This window comes from Perognathus longimembris, chromosome 11 (assembly GCF_023159225.1).
Source record: "Perognathus longimembris pacificus isolate PPM17 chromosome 11, ASM2315922v1, whole genome shotgun sequence".
Lineage (NCBI taxonomy): Eukaryota > Metazoa > Chordata > Mammalia > Rodentia > Heteromyidae > Perognathus > Perognathus longimembris.
In genome coordinates this window covers 16,758,027-16,776,780 of record NC_063171.1, presented here as the reverse complement: position 1 = coordinate 16,776,780, position 18,754 = coordinate 16,758,027, and the positions used below count along the sequence as shown (strand labels likewise).

Here is an 18,754-nt window from a genome sequence, read left to right as displayed (position 1 = left end):
TATCAAACATATTCATTAGTTCTTCATTTGAACAAAATTGCTCTATGGTGTGTCAATTAAATAAGCCTAACACAACACATATACAAGGTAACTTGTTTACTTTTTTCTCACTTAATTTTAAGCCTAAATCACATAATCAACTTTTAGTCCCTAGTTCAAATAACCCACACAAAACTTACTAGCTAAATGTGCAATTTTTGATTTTGCTGCTACAATAGCCTTTCTAGTTTTCTCTTCCTTCTCAGTTATCTGATGTCGAAGTTGCTCCTCCTGTGTGGTTCTATCTTGAAGATCCTGACGAAGTCGTGAAAGTTCAGATTGAAGTTGCACAGTTTGTTCCTGTAGATTTTTTCCTTCTGTCTCTTTTTCAGATAATGTCTTTCAAAGGAAAAATAGGATACACTATTTAAGTCAGTGCAAACTACAGTGGTGAACATACAGCCAAAAGACCACATAAGGCCTATGAAATTATGCTTCTTGTCAGCTGCCTTTACTGGTAATTCTGTGTGGCCCAAATGACCCCTGGTAAAGAGAGTTTTCTCACTCTTGGTATGGATTTACAATTTGCTTTCTTCCCATTAAATTAAAGTGAAAATTTAAAAATGGAGATCAAATCAGTTAAGTGGAAGTGACATTTGAAATTTAGATATTCATTATATACATGGATCTGTTCAAAGTTGATACATTCAAATACCCACATGTATATATACAAACATCCACAAACATGTGTATGTCTGGGTATATTTCAATGAGAACGCAAATTTATTGGAGGTATGAAAGAAAAGAAGAATTAAGGAGTATACTTTTTACTGTTTTCAATCCTACCTTCTGCAGATTCTCTAACTGACTCTCTAGTGACTTTGTCTTTGTTTCAGCTTGGCTGAGATTATCTTTGAGCTCTTGCATTTCCTGAATTGAAACACGCTGCTCCTGATGGTCTCCGGATGACTGAGCAGAAGACTCCATGACCTCAGAGATAAATTATAGTAATAATCATATTGGTTTTAGATGCAAGTAAATATTAAAACAGAAAACCAAACAATGATGCACTGCAGATGAACTGTGATAATAATCTCTTATCAATAATGAGATCAAGTAGAAAAAATATTACATAAGAGTATGTTTTCTTTGGTAAAACACTCCATGCAAAGCATACTAAAAATAAAAAGGCATACTAAAATGGCCTGGCACAGGTGGCTTACACCTGTAGTCTAACTACCGAATTATTGAGTAGTTGAGACTGGAAGTCAGCCTGGACAAAAAAGTCCAAGAATACATCTTCAATGTAACCAGTAAAAAGCTGGGTTACAGGTACATTACTCATTTAGTGTAGATCAGCTGTGAGCAAATAAAATGAATGAATGCAAGACTCTCAGTTCAAACCCAATTAACACTAAGAAGGGGAATAAAAACTGAAAATAAATTTAAAAAATCTGGTCTGGAGTCATGTCTCAAGTGGTAGAATGCCAGCCATTAAAGAGAAAGCTGAATGAGCATGCGCGGCTCTCAGTTCAAACCCTGGTACTGGCACAAAAAACAAACGTACCAGAGAAATTGCTAAAGATTATATATAAAGCCTGGTCAATTATAAAAACTATATCCTTTTGAGACATACATACATACACATACGTGTCTGTGTGTGTGTATTGGCCTGGGGCTTGAGCTCAGTACCTGGGTAGTGTCCTTGAGCTCTTTTTGCTCCAACAAATTGGTGAATTTATAGTAAATATTTTAGTCACATTAAAGAATTAATCTTAATGATTTAAGACTGCAGATTACTATATGCTAAAGTTTGACCTTAGGATCTAAAAACTAGTAATATTCAGAATTATAGAGATTTTAGCTCACTTTATTTTTTTGCCAGTCTTGGGGCTTGAACTCAGGGCCTGAGCACTGTCCCCGCTTCCTTTTGCTCAAGGCTAGCCCTCTGCCAACTTGAGCCACAGCGCCACTTTTGACCCTTTCTATATATATGGTGCTGAGGAATCAAACCTAGGGCTTTATGTATGTGAGGCAAGCACTCTTGCCACTAGCCCATGTTCCCAGCCCCTATATGTATGTTTTTAAAAAGAAAAGTTCTTCAAACTACCTTATCCTGTTGTGCTTTCAGTTCTTCATACTGAGTCTTGTACCTGCGTCCAATTTTCTTGACTTGAGTTATTGTTTTGGCCTTTTCTTGGATTTCAATTATTTTGGAATCTAAATCCTTCTGAATGGCTTCCTTTTCAGATTTTACTTTATTTAAGTCTTCCTTAAGACTTTGTATTAAGTTCTGGTTGTTAGTCAAAGATGCATTTGACCTTTGAAAAACACAGGAAAGGTTTCTTAAAAGGACTAAATATTTGAGATTTTACCAAATTTTAAAACAATATGGAAGTTTGTATTATGTTATTTAGTAATACCTTTTGAATTAAAAATACTATTCTCACACTTTATTTGCCTTATGAATTTATAGCCTTCTACAAAGACAGGCTTATAGCACATTTTTCAGTTGACAAAAACTGAGCTACAAGTGTTTTAAGTAACATGCACTGTTTTATAAAGTAACCAAGTGATGATACCCAGATTTTAATTCAGATCTGCCAGATAACAAAAGCTACACTCTTTTTCTTTTTTATTAGGTATCGGTAAAGTCTTTTGATATAAAGGTACAGATATAAAACATGCTAGGCTTAGCAGGCCAGATGGTCTTTAGTGCATGACAAATTTTATTTTATTTTATTTATTTATTTTTTTTTTAATGTTTTATTGTTTTCTCTTATCTCTTTCATCTTCTTCTGTGCTTATGCTAACACTGGTCTTCTTGCTCTCTAAGGCTGTACCTTTCTTTTTCCTAACCAAGGAAACATTGAGGAAGACTATAAAACAAATCCATTTACAAAAATAACATTTACAATGTGAATCAGACTCTTGTGCATGACAAATTTTAGAAAGGCAAAAAAAGCAATCTTAATGGATATGCTACACAGAAGTAAGCTAGATTTGCCCATGCTCTATATAGCTACATAGTGTATCATAACTCACCTCACATCAGATGATCTGAATTAAAAGTAGGGTTTTAACAATCTATTCTGTGAAACCTTAGGAAGTCAAGTCTGTTGAATCTCACTTTATTTAGCTTTGAGAAGCAACATCCCTCCAATTGAACAAGCTAGAGCATTATTATAAATAAGGATAATGTATTATAAAAACTTAAAGCATCCTAAAACATCCTAAAAGTTGTAAGCATTACATAAAAAGGGACTAGTGAAAAAAAAATAGAAGGGGACTACTGCTAGGTAGAGTGTTGTATGCCTAAATCTCAGCCTCTCAGGAAGCTAAGGTAGGGAAAGTAGGAGGATCATGATTCATGTCAAGCTCAGGTAAAATTAGTATGAAATCTTATGTGAAAAAAGCTAAGAGCAAAAATCTAGGTGTATACAGCAAGTAGAAGGTTGGTCTTAAATTCAATCCCCAATACTGTGCCAAAAGGAGGATTAGAATACAACATGAATAAACAGGAATATTAGTTTTAATATTTAAAGTCTTATTTTTAAGGGAGATACATTTATTTCATTCTAACTTCATTAAAAATAAACCTTAATAGATTAATAAATACAGGCAACAGCAAAAGTAAAAAACCAACTGCAAAATATTTTTTTCTAAGAAAACAGATTTAGCTCCAAACTTATGCTACAAAGCTTTAAATAAAGTCTAGAGAAATCATTCATACAAGAAAGCTTGTTAAATCTGCCTGCTACACTCCTCAGTGAAAGACAGGATAAAGCTTGTACATAGGAGCAGACATTTTCTCTTCTTTCTCAACCAGGAAGTACTTGAGTCATACAGAAAGTAAAAATAGTCTTAAGACTTAATTTCGTTCAATGTAAATGATTCAAGGCTTTTCCCTGTATACCTTGCAATTTCAGCTTTAAGTCGCCCAAGTTCTTCAGTCAGCTGTTGGATACGCTTAGTATGAACTTCCTTTTCAGAAAGGAGCTTTCGATACTCTTCTGTATCTGGATCTTTCTGTTGATTTACTAGATGCTACAATAGTAAAGGAGCATACTTGTTTTATTAGGTTAACTGAAATAAACATGCTGTAATAAAATGGCAAAATATTTTAATTAAATGTGTTTTACAAAGTAATTGGGTACTGAAATAATTAACTTAAAGCTTAAGCTACTTTAGTAAAATCTAAACAAAATGGAAGAAAAAGACCAAATGTTATTAACGAATCATTTTCATAGTTGTGAAGGAACATTTCAGATTTTTCTAATGAGGCCAAATAAATGGAAGGAATCTAAAGGAATTTGATATTAAAAACCCAGTTTCACTAAAGTGACATATGCGAGAAAAATAATTTACATAATGCTTTCCAATTTAACTGCATCTAGATTTGGGCAGATCACATTCCGTTCTCAAACTGATGATTTGCATAATAAAATAGAGACTAAAAGGGCTTTAAAATTCTAAAGCCCAATTTGTAAGTAAAAACCATGGTCACAATTCTAGAGCACTGTTAAGGAAACTTCTTTATTCTTACTAGTTTTTTCACATGAGCAATGAATGGTCTTACTTCCACATTTAGAAATACAAAGAACTGGCTCCTATAGGTTAAGAACACTCACAAGTCACATGCAAGAGTGTTTCAACCTTCTGTGTGGAGCCCTATCCATACTACACTACACAATTTCATCTACCCACGCCCAAAGTCTCCAGTGAACAAATTTTCTTAAACTGTGCTAGTAAAACTGTATATAAATTCCTATTTCATTTCTAAGAGTATTTTAAAGATAAAGTGAAAGCATATACCTTTGTTGTTATGAGAATGACATAACTTTTAGTGTACCATATGTACTTGCAACTTTCACAACTAAGTTTTAATTTTTACATCTCACATACGTTTAGGGTACATATTAGACTTTGACTGATAATTACAATTTTCACTGGTTCAAGTAATTTTCAAACCTCTAAACTTTACCCTATAATCTTAAAGCAATGTGTTCCAATGTTTGTGAAGGGCTTTGACTTCACATACCTGGTTACGTGCTTTCCACCGTTTGACATCCTCTTCTAATAGCTTCTTCTCTGCCTGCAACATACCACTTTTCTCACTCAGTTCAGCATTTGCTTCTTGTAAGGGTAAAATATCTAATTCCAGCTTCCTCACCTGGAAATAGTGTCAATACTTCTCCTTAAAAACCAGTGTAAATATTATTTATGAAATAAGAAAAATAGTAACAGAATTCTACTCTTGATGAGTAAGATATAAACCTTTGCTTGCATCTGCTGAAGATCCTGTTCTAGCCTCTCCTTCTCTTCTCTTAGCATCTTATTGGTCTCCATAACTACATTCATTGTTTCAGTTTTCTTCATTAATTCTTCTTGTTGAGCCATTGTTTTTGCAGTTACCTGTAGATTTCAAATGTATGAACACATTAGCAGCTCGTAGCATAACCAATTTCACTGTAGCATTTTTCTTTTTGTTGGTTATCAGTTTAACTACTCTTTGCTCCATTGTTGAAAAATAATTTGTAGGATTAACTAATCTATCATTTAATCACAGAATGACAATTGTGATAAGATTGCTGCAGTCTATTACAAACCCATCATAGTTCTATATATTTCATATACACAAGCTCATGTGATTCTTACAATAATTTCCCAAATATTATAGACAAACTAAGAGCAGGGAATATACACAATACTGAAGGGTATACAGCTAGAACTTCAAGACAAGAAAGTGTGGGTATAGGGCTTTCACTCAACTAGTCTACTGAACTAGTACTTAACAAATGCTTAATAAATTTTCGAGTTTAGGAAGAATGCTATTTCAAATTAAAGTTCCTGTTATGTGAAAGGGTAAAAACATAAATAAATTCCTTCTAATTTAACTACTTTCTGTCAGTTTATATACATACCTGAACCTTCTCCCTTTCAGCATTTAGGCTATCCTGCAATTCCTGCAGCTCTCTTTCTAAAAGTTCAACCCTTTGTCGATAACGCAGACTTTCAACCTGAGCAACCTCAAACCGAGTTTCAGCAATTTCTTTTTCTCGTCGTATAAATCTACAGGAAAATATTTTAAGGTTTCATTTGAATTATAAAAAGCCAACATACAGTATTTAAAAACTGATAATTTTAAGGTTATCTTCCCAAATCATTTACTTTAATAAGCTCTTTTTGGTATGTTTTCAGCAGTAATAGGATGCAAAATTGTTATTTTATAAACTTTTATAAACTTGTATCATTAAGCACAGCACCAGTGTCTTAAGCCTACCCAAGGAGCTAAGCTAATGGTTCAAGACCAGTTTGGTCAGTAAAGTTTGCTAGACTCTATTTCCAAAAAAACCCAATAAAATGGAGGGCGGGGGTATCAATCAACTGATAGAGCCTAAGAAAAAAGTGTAGGATCTCCAAGGCATTTATTCTTATCCTTTGTCTTTTTCTCTCCCTTTCTTTTTTCTTTGAGATAGGATTTCACTCTATAGCCCAATCTGGTCCTAAAACCACAATCCTGACTCATCAGCATATATTTCAATATGCATTTAGGATTTCTCAAATGCTTGGGACCCTAGTGCATGTACCACCATATCTGTCATTTAATTTTTCAAGAGAACTTGCTTAAGCTCTGTCATTCTCAACTTTTAGCTAGTGTATCTAAATGTCAAAAGTAACCACTAATCAAGTTGTGATTTTCTTGGCCAATAAATGAGCTTTGTATTAAAATTGTGTAGAGCTTTCTTAATTTTTCATCTGTAGATTTCATAGGCATAAAGTATTAAGAATCTATTTTACTTACCTGAGAATTTCTAGAATTTGTTCTTGAGATTTTCCTTCTTCACTGAGTGACACATTCAATGGACCTTGTACACCTTCCTTCATGGAGGCAACTACCTTGTCACTTAATTTTTCAATCTGATCATGAAGTAGTCTATTCTGTTTCTCTAAATCTTCACAGCGAGATACACATTTGGAAACTTCATCCTGTAAAACCAAGAGTCTGTGGTAGCAGCTGGTTTTTCAACTCTCCAGAACATTCTACTGTTGTTTACAGTAATACCTTTAACATTCTCTCTCTTTCTTCCCATGATGCTTTACACTCCACTAATTGTGATTCTGCTTTCTGAGTTGTTTCTTCCAAATGCTGACGGATTGATCCCATTTTTGAAACCTGTTCCTTGGCAGCCTGCAGAGCTTCAACATCAGCAGCATGTAGCATCAATTCTCTCTCATACTTGTTTTGTGCTTCTACAGCTATTTTAGCCTGCAAGAAATTAGTTCCCCATTGGTATGAGATTAAATCCATGAAGCTAGTAGGTAGTAGTTTGAGAAGACAGTATAGTTAAGAGAATTAAATACAAATCATCCATGTAAAATATACTTACAAACTTGCAGAGAACAGAAATAAACACCATTTACTTAGACATTAAAATGTAAACACAAGATGAATAATCTGAAAGAATGAAATGACTGTTCTGCAGCTTGTAGAATTTGCATGTATCTTTCAGCTGAATATCACTAATCTGAGAACTCAGAGCACTAGTACTCAAAAAATTTGAGTTTGTTGGGGCTGGGAATATGGCCTAGTGGTAAAGTGCTAGCCTTGAACAAAAAGAAGCCAGGGACAGTGCTCAGGCCTTAAGTTCAAGCCCCAGGACTGGCAAAAAAACAAGAAAAAATTTGAGATTGTGGAGCAGGACAGGTTAGGGTTCTTCAATATGTATATCACCTGATTTATATTTACAATGTTGTTATGAATTCATTTTGGTTTAATTTACTTGTTTGGCCGGTCTTGGGATTTGACTCAGGGCCTGGGTGCTCTCCCAGGTTTTCTGCTCAAGGCTAGTGCTCTACTTGAGCCATATTTCCACTTCTGGCTTTTTGGTGGTTAACTGGAGATGACTCTTAGGAACTTTTCTATTCAGATTGTAATCCTCAACTCTGTTTCGTGATTAGTTAGGATTAAAGGTGGGTGTGAGACACTGGTCCCCACCTTCCCCACTGCCCCACCCCCCACTAATGTACTTTTGAGACTTTTCTCCGTATTTCATTTTCAAAGTAATGGATTTACATATTATATATATTTAAGCAATAGGTAATAACCAAATGAAAAACTATTAACATCATCTGAATTAAACATGAGAACACTAACTATATTCATACATTCATTCTCTAATTCTACCATTTTACTGACTTTCTCCTGAATTTGGTTTTATAATTCTTTGTTCATAAGAACATTGCAAAAAGCTGTTATACAGGGGCAAGTACATATATGTACTGTAAATATTCAGGTTTAACTTCTCATGCTTTAGTACAGAAATCTGTGTATGCTAAGCAATATATTAAATTATATTTTTTACAAGTACTTGTTTTTATTTTTTAATGAAATCTATCTAAATTATGTTGTGTATATCTCAGTTTTTATCATTAAAGTGAAGGACAGCAATAGTGAAAGAAAGGTTACAAAGGACACCAAGTTCCTGTTTTTCTTTTTTCTTATTTGTCAAGATCACTAGGCTAATGGAGAATGCAATATTTACTTTTATTTCTAAACTTAAACCAAGTTGGACAAGAATTAATATGTTTGCACTTTTATAAGGTCTAGAATCCTTCTCTAGGCTCAATGCTTAATTCTCAAAAAGGGATTGTGAGACAAACACTTACTTGTTCCTGGCAGTCACGTCGAGCTTGTTGTTCATTACTCAGAGCCATACTTGCTCTCTGAAGAGCTTCTTGTACTTCACTTTGAACACTAGAAAGTGTTTTCTTCAATTCGGATAACTAAGTAAAACAATAATAAAAATAAGTCAAAAATAAAACCAGAAATAACTACAATCTTGAAGACAAATGTTTACTGACCCAATTACCAACAAAGATTGCTGCTAAAATGAACAGTTAAAAGGTGATATAATCTAAACCAAGTTTAATAATTACATATTAACTCCTTACTATTGTTTCCAAAATATTTTAAATTGTAGTTCTACTAACTAATTTTGTAAAGTGATTTTAAATTTCTAAAGGAAACAAAATAAAACTGTAAAAAGATTCAATTCTTACAAAGATATAAAAATTATTAAGGCCAATAACCAAATTTACCTGTTGCTCCATGCTCTCAATAGCTTTCCTCTTGTCATCTTGAAGTTCTTGTTTATCCTTTTCTACTTCCATTAGCTTCTTCTCCAACTGTGTCTGAAATTCAGCTGATTCTTTTAAGCGAACTTCAATGTTCTTACGTACTTCCTCTGTTACCTTTATATTACAAATAATAAAAAACAAAATATACTTAAAAATTTGTATGTCATTACTTCCTCTAAATCTGATATACTTTTTAACACTGATTATCAGTATCTTTCAAGACATAACATTATTTTTGCAAAGAAAAAAATAATTTGTTAGAAAATATCAGTAGTTCCCAATAAACCGATAGAATACTTCATACTATGATATTCAAAGTCTTTCATATCTGCTTCTCTACTAATCTTTCAATATTTCACTTCACACATTCAATAAGGCAGCCACACTGTCAACACATGAATCCCTTCTACTTTTGGCAAGCTATCCTAAAACATGAAATACCTTTCTAATATCAATGACTTTCCAAACAATCTCTTCCTTCAAAGCTGTGCTTAACTGCCAACTCTTCCTATACTATACCTCTTTAACAACATCTGATTTGCTACTTTCCTCTCTCCTTTGCTTTATAAACTTAGAGATTTAAGAACTTTTGCAAACTATATGGGCAATAATGTCAGATTAATTCCTAACACAGTGTTAATTTTTTTTCTTTTTTTAAAGTTAACAGTGCTTTCAATTTTCAGATTCAAATATACCTGTTTTTCTTTGTTCAGTGATTCTTCTAAGTTAGTAACCATTGCTCGATATTGTTCTACATTACTGGTACTTGTTGTGAGTCTTTCCTTTAAGTCATTTACTTGCTCTTCAGCCTGCCTTAGTTGACTCAGTAGATCGTCCACATTTTCTTTGTCACTTGGCTGACCTAAAAGACATAATACCTCTATAAAATCAACAATGTAAATTAACATTTGGATAGAATTAGAGATGATTACTATTAAAGAGGAGATGATATTAAAGTTTGAACACATAAGTACTTAACTACTGAGGTATATTTCGATCCATGCCGAATACAGTTATTTTTTTCATTTAGCACTTCCTTGAAAAAAATTCAAATATTAGAGACCCAATATTATTAAAATTAAGCAAGGAATATATAATAGAAAAATATTAAATATTGCTACTAAACTAAGGTAGATATTTGAAGAAATGAAAGGATTCCTATTATATGAACATTATTTATTCTAAAACATTAAGTTATTTAATGGAGGAGAGATGGGTACAGCTCAGTATACTGTGCACATCTAACACATTTGTGCATGTCAGGGTTCAATCACTCTTATTCTTTCAAAAATCAAAAGCATAAACCTGAAATTAGCCTATTATTTGACTTATCTAAAATGCATGGAAAAGGAAAACTTAGTTGAAAATACATTTTTTGTCACCTGATATCACTAAGAAATATTAGCGGGTAGTTATGTATAGAAAGGACATCAAAAGCCAATGAAATTTGAGGCTACTAATAGGCAAGGAATAGAATATTGCTTTAAAGGAGCCCAATGAGATCAATTAGCTCTTTAACTGAACCTTACCAGTTTTAATAAGCTCATGTCAAAAGAGGATGAATCATAAATTTAACTGTTATCCTCATGCAAAGTAAACCATTTTCAACATCAACCAATGATTTCAGGATGATAGTATAGATCACTGGAATAAGCTTGCCCTAGTATGTGTGAGGCTCTGGGTTCCATTTGTAAAAAAGTACACACACTCATACAAGCACACACATTCATACAAGCACACACACATTTCAAGAACTGGAAAACATAAAACATACTTTGGGGTCAAGTGCCATGTAGAATTATTTTGAATCTTCCAGTCTTCCAAATTTATTAGTTTCTGCTCTGAACTACCCTTACTATACCAAGTAAAAGTGAGCTTAATTACTCTCTATTAGTTAGGAGAAAGGGTACTTACTGACTTATGTGACAAGCTATAAACCTAAAAGTACCTACATTTTATTTAGTTAACATTATACATACAAGTCTATTTACCTTTACCAGTTCTTTGTGCAGACTGAGAAGCAAGTTGGGCTTCCATATTACTGATCTGCTGTTTAGATGTAGCAATTTCTTTTTGAGCATTTTTTAACAGCTCTTTTGTGTTGAGATGAAGACTTATCTCTGTATCTAGCTGTCTCTTTGTATCTAAAAGTTGAACCTGTAAGAAAAAAGACATTAAACCTATGAAGATTATCCTTCCTTCCCTCATAGAGATTGAAGTTTTCTTTCTCAAGATCCTTAAGAACTCTGAGCCAACAAAGGTAGCAGATAAAGATTTATATTACTACCCAAAATACCCACCTAGACAAAAGAAATGATACAGCCATTATCTCTGAAAGGGTTCCCAGGAAGAAATATGCCCTACTTTACAAACTTATTAAGTTTCTAGTATATGTCACAGGGAACAGGAAATCAGAAACAGAGATCATGAGACTGGATTGAGAACGTAGATCTGAGAATCCTGAGATAGTGAAGCTTGACACTTAACTCAAGGTCTTAAAACAAGAATATTTGAGTGAAGCAGCTGTACAGATACAGATGCTGGAGATAAATAAAAGGGAACCCTTGAATATTCTGGCTAGTGATCAGGTGCATGCTTGTAAGATTTCCTAGACAGAAGAATTATCCAAAAGGCTTAGAGCGAAGAATGCCTACCTAACCCTGAGAAAAAGTCAGCAACAATATCTGTTCCCGGCAGCCACATTGAGAAAAGTAATGTTTACTTGAAACTGGGACTAGTACTTCGTTAGTGGGGAATAACTAGTTCTAAACGAACTAAGCATTGCTCTGTGTACACACACACACACACACACACACACACACACACACACACACACACACGCCCCTAACTCCCTGCAGTAACAAAGGGCAAGAAAATTAAAATTAATTTTTTAACACTTAGCTGGATAAAACACCCAGAAATCCTAGGCATACATGGGCAAGAAATATCCAGTTTAAAATAATTTTTTAGTCACTTTTTAACTTGAATGGCAATGTTTATATTCCAGATTATGAAGCTACAGAAATTCAAAACCCAACAAACTCACATCTAGATTCCTAGTAAGTGTATGCCTTTGTTCCACCTCATTTTCCAACTTCTTCTTTAGATGAGAGATTTCACTTTCCAGTTTTTCTATCTGTGTACTAAGCCTTTGTTTGGTTTCTGTTTCAGATCGCTCTAAAATCCCCTAAGAAAAAGAGAAAATATTTTATGAGTTTTTTTAAAGCAATCAATTCAAAGAACATATTTGAATATAGCATTACGGGATCACTACTACATATAAAGAAATTAGGAACTACGATATTTAACAGCAAAGTATTTTTTGGCCACTTTTCATATTAAAACTATTTAACGAAGGAGGAAAGAAGAAAACACATCATTCAGACTTGCCTAGTTTTAAGGATAAGTAACCAATTTACTAATCCCATCAACAGTTTTGCTACTCAGAACTCAATAAATAGGACTGAGATTCAAATGTGCTAACTACAAGATAGCAATCAATTCTCTTGCTAAATTTAAAATGTTTAATAAGCACAATGATCATTAATTACTCAAAGGGTAATAAGTAACATATCAATTTTCTAATTACGTGGATAATACTTAAAACTAGATTTCAACTTTTCTTCTATAGTTTTTGATTACCTGAATTGTTTGCAGATTAGTCAGCAGCAAGTTTTGTCCCCTTTGTTCAGCTAACAAAGACTCCCTTTGCTGAGAAAGACGGACTTCTGACAATTTTAGCATTTCCTTTTCCTTCTTCAAATTTTCTGCTCTTACCTTATGAATGCAAGCATAAGAAAAAACACTGGAAAATACTGCATCAAACATAATGCAACTATAAAATTAGGACCATTTTTCATTAAGTAATTCATCCTACCATCTAGAGACTACGCCTCATCATATAAAGAATTTATCACACTCTAAGGTTCATATGTTAATATCCAAATCCAAAGTTATGAATATTAATAGATTAAATGAAAGGTCTTTTAATTACCACAAATATTCATGGTTACTTTGCTGTCATAAACCAGACAAAAACAACAGCAACAAAAATTTGAAATAGAATAAGCCTAACTATGTATGCTAGTTATATCTGCATACTATTAAATAACTGACCTAATTAATTTTTATCTTCTTCTATAAAGACTCTCAGGGGATATGGAAGAGTATCTTCATTTAGAAATCAATAGTCACAAAGTATTCATATTTACGTATGATGATTTATACTAATTATCAGTCATAAGAGTCACTCTATCAGTCTGAAAAACCATGGAGCAGGAAAAATACAATGAAAGAATGTGGCCACTATAACTAGAAAACTGGATTTCTATCTTAGTCAATCTATTGCTTGTCTACTGACTTTCAAAAACAGACAAATTACTTATTAGTTCTTAGATAGGTTTATCACAGATGAGGGAGAAATGTACATAGCTTAGAAGCAATGATCAAAGCAAGATTAGAGAAATAGCCCTTTACCATTAGTACTTACTTGGAAGTACTGTGAATTATAAATACTTGTAGTTCAACTAAAATTCAGAAACAATACAATGCAATATAATTTAAATGAGGCAGACAGGTAAAATATATTAGTCTTTGTTATAAATGGATTGCTTGGTTCTAAATTTATTTATTTATTTAGTCAGCTGTGGTGCTGGAATTCTGGGCCTGGCTGCTGTACCAAGCTCTTCTGCTCAAGGCTAATGCTCTAATACTTGAGCCACAGTGCCACTTCCAGTTTTCTGGTGGTTAAGTGGAGATAAGAGTCTCAAGGACTTTCCTGCCTGGGCTGGTTTTGAACCATGATCCTCAGATCTCATCCTCCTAAATAACTAGGAAAATAGGTGTGAGCCACTGGGGTCTGGCTCTAAATTTATTTTGAAATGGAGGACTTGTAAGAAAATCTTAGTCCAACAACAAAAAAAATAGAATGTGTTTCTCCTCAATCTTACTAGAAATGATCACCTACTATGATATTGTAGGGTATACAGACATTATATAACAAGGACCCATACTCCACAATACTCAAATACTTAAGGCATTTCAACTAGTAATTTAAAGGAGTAGCTGAGGTACTGTTCTTACTTCTGCAACAGCTAGCTTTTCATTTGCTCCTCTCAAGTCTTGAGTCATTGTATTGATGATCTGTTCTTGCTTTTGAGTTGTTGCAGTGAGTTTCTGATTTCTTTCTTGTAGGGATGTTATTTCTCGACGATATCCTTCAACATTATCTTGTAACATTTCATATCTGGTATGAGAGGAAAAGTATTTCAAATACAGCTGAAATACTATAGCCTTGATTATCAGAATTTTGTAAAAGTCTCATTTTAGATGACTAATATGAAAAAGTGGCTTGTGTTATAAGATTTTCATTCTTTTTCCTTTGTATTTAACAGTCAAAATCAAGTTATAACTTAACACAGCATTTCATGCTATTAGCTTTTTAATATTACTCACTAAAAAACATATTCAAAACAATACCAATAATATACTTGAAACATTAGACATCTATCACAGTATAGTATGCAATTTAGAATACTTTTTGTAAGCCTGGTAAGGATTTCTAAAAATCCTGCCTTCCTCCCTAATTCTTTTTCCTGTTTTCTGGTGTGGGAGAAAGGTTAGAAAATGGCTGGCTGAGGTAGCAACACACAAAAAAATAAATATGCTTTGATTTGGGATGCTGAACTAGGTATACTGAAGTAACTGCTACCTATTATTACAAAAACAGTTTTATCAGCTATTATATGTAAATATTGTTTCAATATGCTAAATTAACATTCAGTAAGCCTGAAATAGCAATAGAATGAAAGTTACTAATACTTCTTTGTAAATGACCAAGAAAGTCACCTCCCTGGGACTATCAGGCACTTTCTCTTCTACTTATAACAAAACAGGTTATTTCTATTTCTCGCATCTTCAGGTACATATCCAAAGAATTTAGACCTGCACAAACAAATCTTTTCTTCATTAAAAAGGGTTTTTTAAATTTCAGAAAGTGTTAGTAGCAACATTTTCATATGAAACTCAACTTATGAATTCAACTTCTTAGCACTGCCCAGTAATAGTTAATATTAACCACTATTAAGAAATGAACCATTGTGGCTGCTCATCTAGACTATGGTCCACAAAAAAGCAAAATAACTATAAGTAATCCTTCAACTTGATTCATTTGAATACTTAAGTATAATATACTTCATTAATTTTTGAAAAAGAAAATTTACCGTTTAGAAGCAAAATCTAGTTGTGTAGATATTTTCGTGTTTTGTGACCGCAAATCCGTGACTTGTTCCTGAAGTTTCTCATGTTGCTCATTTTGTACTTTTTCACTATCAGCTTTTTCTTTCTTATAGTTCTCAAAAATTTCCTGTAACTAAATGTTGGAGATTATTAGATGACATTATGTTTCTAAAAATGTACTCCTAAGAACATCTGTGATTGTAAATATGTATGCCCTTTACCTGTTTAAGGGCAGCCTTTGCTTCTATAGCCTCTGTTGATTCAATAACAGGCACAGGAGCAGGAGTGGAAGTATTCTGTGATGTACTTGTACGTTTGGGAGTTGACACAAGAGAGATATCATCTAAGCTTGAAGCTTCAAGAAAAGGAAAAAGACTGATAAAATGTTTCACTGGATTTCATAAATCAGCTTTAATGTAATGTTTCTTTGCTAATAAATTATTACTAAATCTAGAAGCTAAACATATTTAAATAAAATCTTAGGAATATAGGCTGGGTGCTAGTGGCTCATGCCTGTAATCTCAGCTACTCAGGAGACTGAGATCTGATGATCTTGATAATAGAAGTCAGCTAGGGCAGACAAATCCAATTCTTCTCTTCGACTATCTAGTAAAGAGCCCAAAGTGAAGGTGTGGCTCCAAAAGTACAGCAAGTACAGCAAGAGTCAAGCTCTAGAACTGGCATATGCATGTGGCGTGTGAATGTTCACACACACACAGACCTGGAAAGAAGGACATCTACTAAACCATGTTTTAAGATTGGTCAGATTTCTGATTAAAGGTCATTTACTGTTTAAATATTAAAATATAACCAAAATAAATATAATTCACTTGCCACTGTCATTAGTGGCTCTTGTTTCTATTACAGATTTCATTCCTTCATATACATTTCCAAAATACTTCCTTAAATAACACATAAAAAGCTACCTTGTAATGGGATGTCAACTCCTGTTGTTTGTGAGAGTAAAATACGGTACATATCACGCTGACGAACTATGGAATCAACTAGCTGCATCTGATGATGTCGTGACTCACGGAGTTGCTCCAGTTCAGTGAGGGAGCTCTCAAGTTTGAGCTGAAGCTCACTGATTCTGCAGAACAAGAAGCCATTCTATTTGTAAGCCTCTGCTAAAGTTAGTTGACTTGAATACAAAAGCATAGACTTCATTAAATTTCTGCTATAAATTATTTAAGCATTCTTGTCTATCTTTTTTATTTAAGCATACTGGTTTCATCCTTTTTTCCTTCAGCTGATACTTTAAGATTTTTTTTTAATTCCTCACATACAGGACTCAGGTCCTGCATGTACTTGTAGCACCATCTAAAAAAAAGTCTGTTTGCAAAAGTTGAACAATTTTACTTAAGTCTAAACAGCCAAGTTAGTCATTTCTCTTTGTCTCATACAATATTCTCTTCATGAAACCTGGACTATTTCTGAATTGCAGTCTATGTCCTCCAACTGTATCCTCTCACGGATACAGGTCATTATCTATCACAGCATTTTTCAGACTGAACTAGAATTATCTACTTATTTGGGGAGGGAGGTATTATTGTTCAATTTTTCTTTTTCTAAATCTCTATACCATAGTATACCATACTATAATATCCAGCATTATTAGCGGCACATTAAAAAGTTTCAATAAACATAGCCAACTGCTTACTTAGATGAAGTTGTTTCTTGTTCTTCTCTTTCTCTTGTTTCCCCAAGTTCCCTAAGAGCAAACAACAGACGTTGATTTTGCTGTTGAAGCTCTTCAATGTTTCTGTAGGACACCAGATGCTGTGATATCACTTCAGATGAACTACTTATATCCGCTGAGCTTACTTCTTCATCACGAATTACATGGTTACCTCTGGCTTCTTCAAGTTCCATTAAAAGCACTCTTATCTAAAAGCAAATTTTTAGTATTACAGAACAGCATTAGCTTTGATGTTTGGAAGAGAAGGAAATTTTGAAATGAAAACATTAGTTATAAAAATACCAAACTTGTCTTAACAGACCTTATCTTGAAAATAAAGTTTCAAACACTGGCTAAATGCCTTCTGTACTAGGTAATAAAAGTAGGCTAAGGCATGGGCTGAAGTAAAAGTATGCCTCAACCTTAGGAATTCAGAGCTAGCCTAGGCGATATTCTTTTCTCATTTTTACTTTTTGTTGGTATACGAATTTGAACTCAGGGCCTTGTGCTTGTGAGCAAATGCCCTTCCACTTTAAAAACTCAGAAGAGCTAGAGATGTGGCTCAGTTTATTTTTCAGATAGTATTGTAGTTTTGGCCCGAGCTAGCATGAGTCTACAATCCTCATGTCTCTTGCAGCTTAGCTTGTTTGTTGAGATAGGGTCTTGCTAACTTTTGCCTGATTGGCCCCAAACAGTACTTCTCTCATCTTCATCTCCAGCAAATGTGAAATCACAGTATGACATTGGATACCTTATACAGAGTATTCAGTAGGCGGAGACAGAACAGAGTTGGAGGATAGCTTGGGGTATACTGTTTCAAAAAATCAAAACCAAAATAAGATAAAAAGCAAATGTCAGAATAAATATGTAGTACAATATTATTTCAATAGCGAGCAAACTCTTAAGGAAGTTATGTAAGTTTACATGTGTTTATAAATTTAAAAAAGAATAGGAATTGGGTGTTGGTGCTTCATGCCTATAAACCTACTCAGGAGGTGGAAATCCAAAGACTGCAGTTCAAAACAATCCCAGGCAGGAAAACAAAGACCCTGAGACTCTTTATCTCACACTAACTACCCACAAAAATCCAAAAATGGAGCTATGACTCAAAGTGGTAGAGCACTAGCCTTGAGGACAAAAGCTTAGAGACAGTGCCCAGGCCTTAAATTCAATCGCCAGGCACAAGAACCACAAAAATAACAACAAGACACAATGAGTTGTTTGTAAATGTATTCAAATGGACCTATTACTTAAAATTTTTCCAAACATTTAAAAAAAGAGTTGTGACAACATACTGACTAGGATATAACTGCTAGGGAAGTATTCAAACCAATTCAAATAGCACTAGGCAGCCATCATAAAAAAAAAATCCAAACCACAGAAATACAAAATGACCTTAAAAAAGTCAAATACTCTTACTTGTTGTGAAAGATCTTTTATTTGTACTTCCATTCTCTGATTGTCTCTTTCAAGTACCGATGAATGTTTGTTGGCTTTATCAGTGTCTTCCTGCAATCGCTGAATCTCCTTTAAGAGAGTTTACAAATTCAAGGGAAAATTCTGTACTTCTTTCTTTCTATGATTTATACAAATAAAGCAGGTTTATGGATAACAAAAATATATAGTGTTCAATACCAATAGATATAAAATATTTTACAAAAAATAGCATCTGGAAAAAAATTCTACAGATAGGAAGACATTTTTGTAATCCTGCAAATA

The 18,754-nt window shown here is 33.5% G+C and overlaps 1 protein-coding gene and 1 long non-coding RNA gene across 2 annotated transcripts in view; one reads left to right on the top strand and one right to left on the bottom strand.

Annotated features, from left to right (window-relative positions):
- Tpr (translocated promoter region, nuclear basket protein) overlaps positions 1–18,754 on the bottom strand; it is a 54,013-nt gene that overhangs the window by 22,617 nt on the left and 12,642 nt on the right. Inside the window, exons 14-34 of the mRNA XM_048357808.1 lie at positions 18,455–18,562; positions 17,018–17,244; positions 16,284–16,447; positions 15,579–15,712; positions 15,342–15,490; positions 14,203–14,365; positions 12,763–12,897; positions 12,167–12,307; positions 11,112–11,277; positions 9,816–9,982; positions 9,082–9,234; positions 8,650–8,766; positions 7,046–7,249; positions 6,785–6,969; positions 5,904–6,051; positions 5,257–5,394; positions 5,021–5,152; positions 3,896–4,026; positions 2,090–2,300; positions 826–969; positions 180–378 (exon numbers count right to left, since the gene is read on the bottom strand). Coding sequence (XP_048213765.1) covers positions 180–378; positions 826–969; positions 2,090–2,300; positions 3,896–4,026; positions 5,021–5,152; positions 5,257–5,394; positions 5,904–6,051; positions 6,785–6,969; positions 7,046–7,249; positions 8,650–8,766; positions 9,082–9,234; positions 9,816–9,982; positions 11,112–11,277; positions 12,167–12,307; positions 12,763–12,897; positions 14,203–14,365; positions 15,342–15,490; positions 15,579–15,712; positions 16,284–16,447; positions 17,018–17,244; positions 18,455–18,562 — 3,316 coding nt within the window. The remainder of the gene's footprint in view (positions 1–179; positions 379–825; positions 970–2,089; positions 2,301–3,895; positions 4,027–5,020; positions 5,153–5,256; positions 5,395–5,903; positions 6,052–6,784; positions 6,970–7,045; positions 7,250–8,649; positions 8,767–9,081; positions 9,235–9,815; positions 9,983–11,111; positions 11,278–12,166; positions 12,308–12,762; positions 12,898–14,202; positions 14,366–15,341; positions 15,491–15,578; positions 15,713–16,283; positions 16,448–17,017; positions 17,245–18,454; positions 18,563–18,754) is intronic.
- On the top strand, positions 495–18,488 carry LOC125359943. The gene is made up of 3 exons (XR_007212624.1): positions 495–506; positions 7,300–7,305; positions 18,357–18,488. It is a non-coding gene; the product is annotated as an uncharacterized LOC125359943 (long non-coding RNA).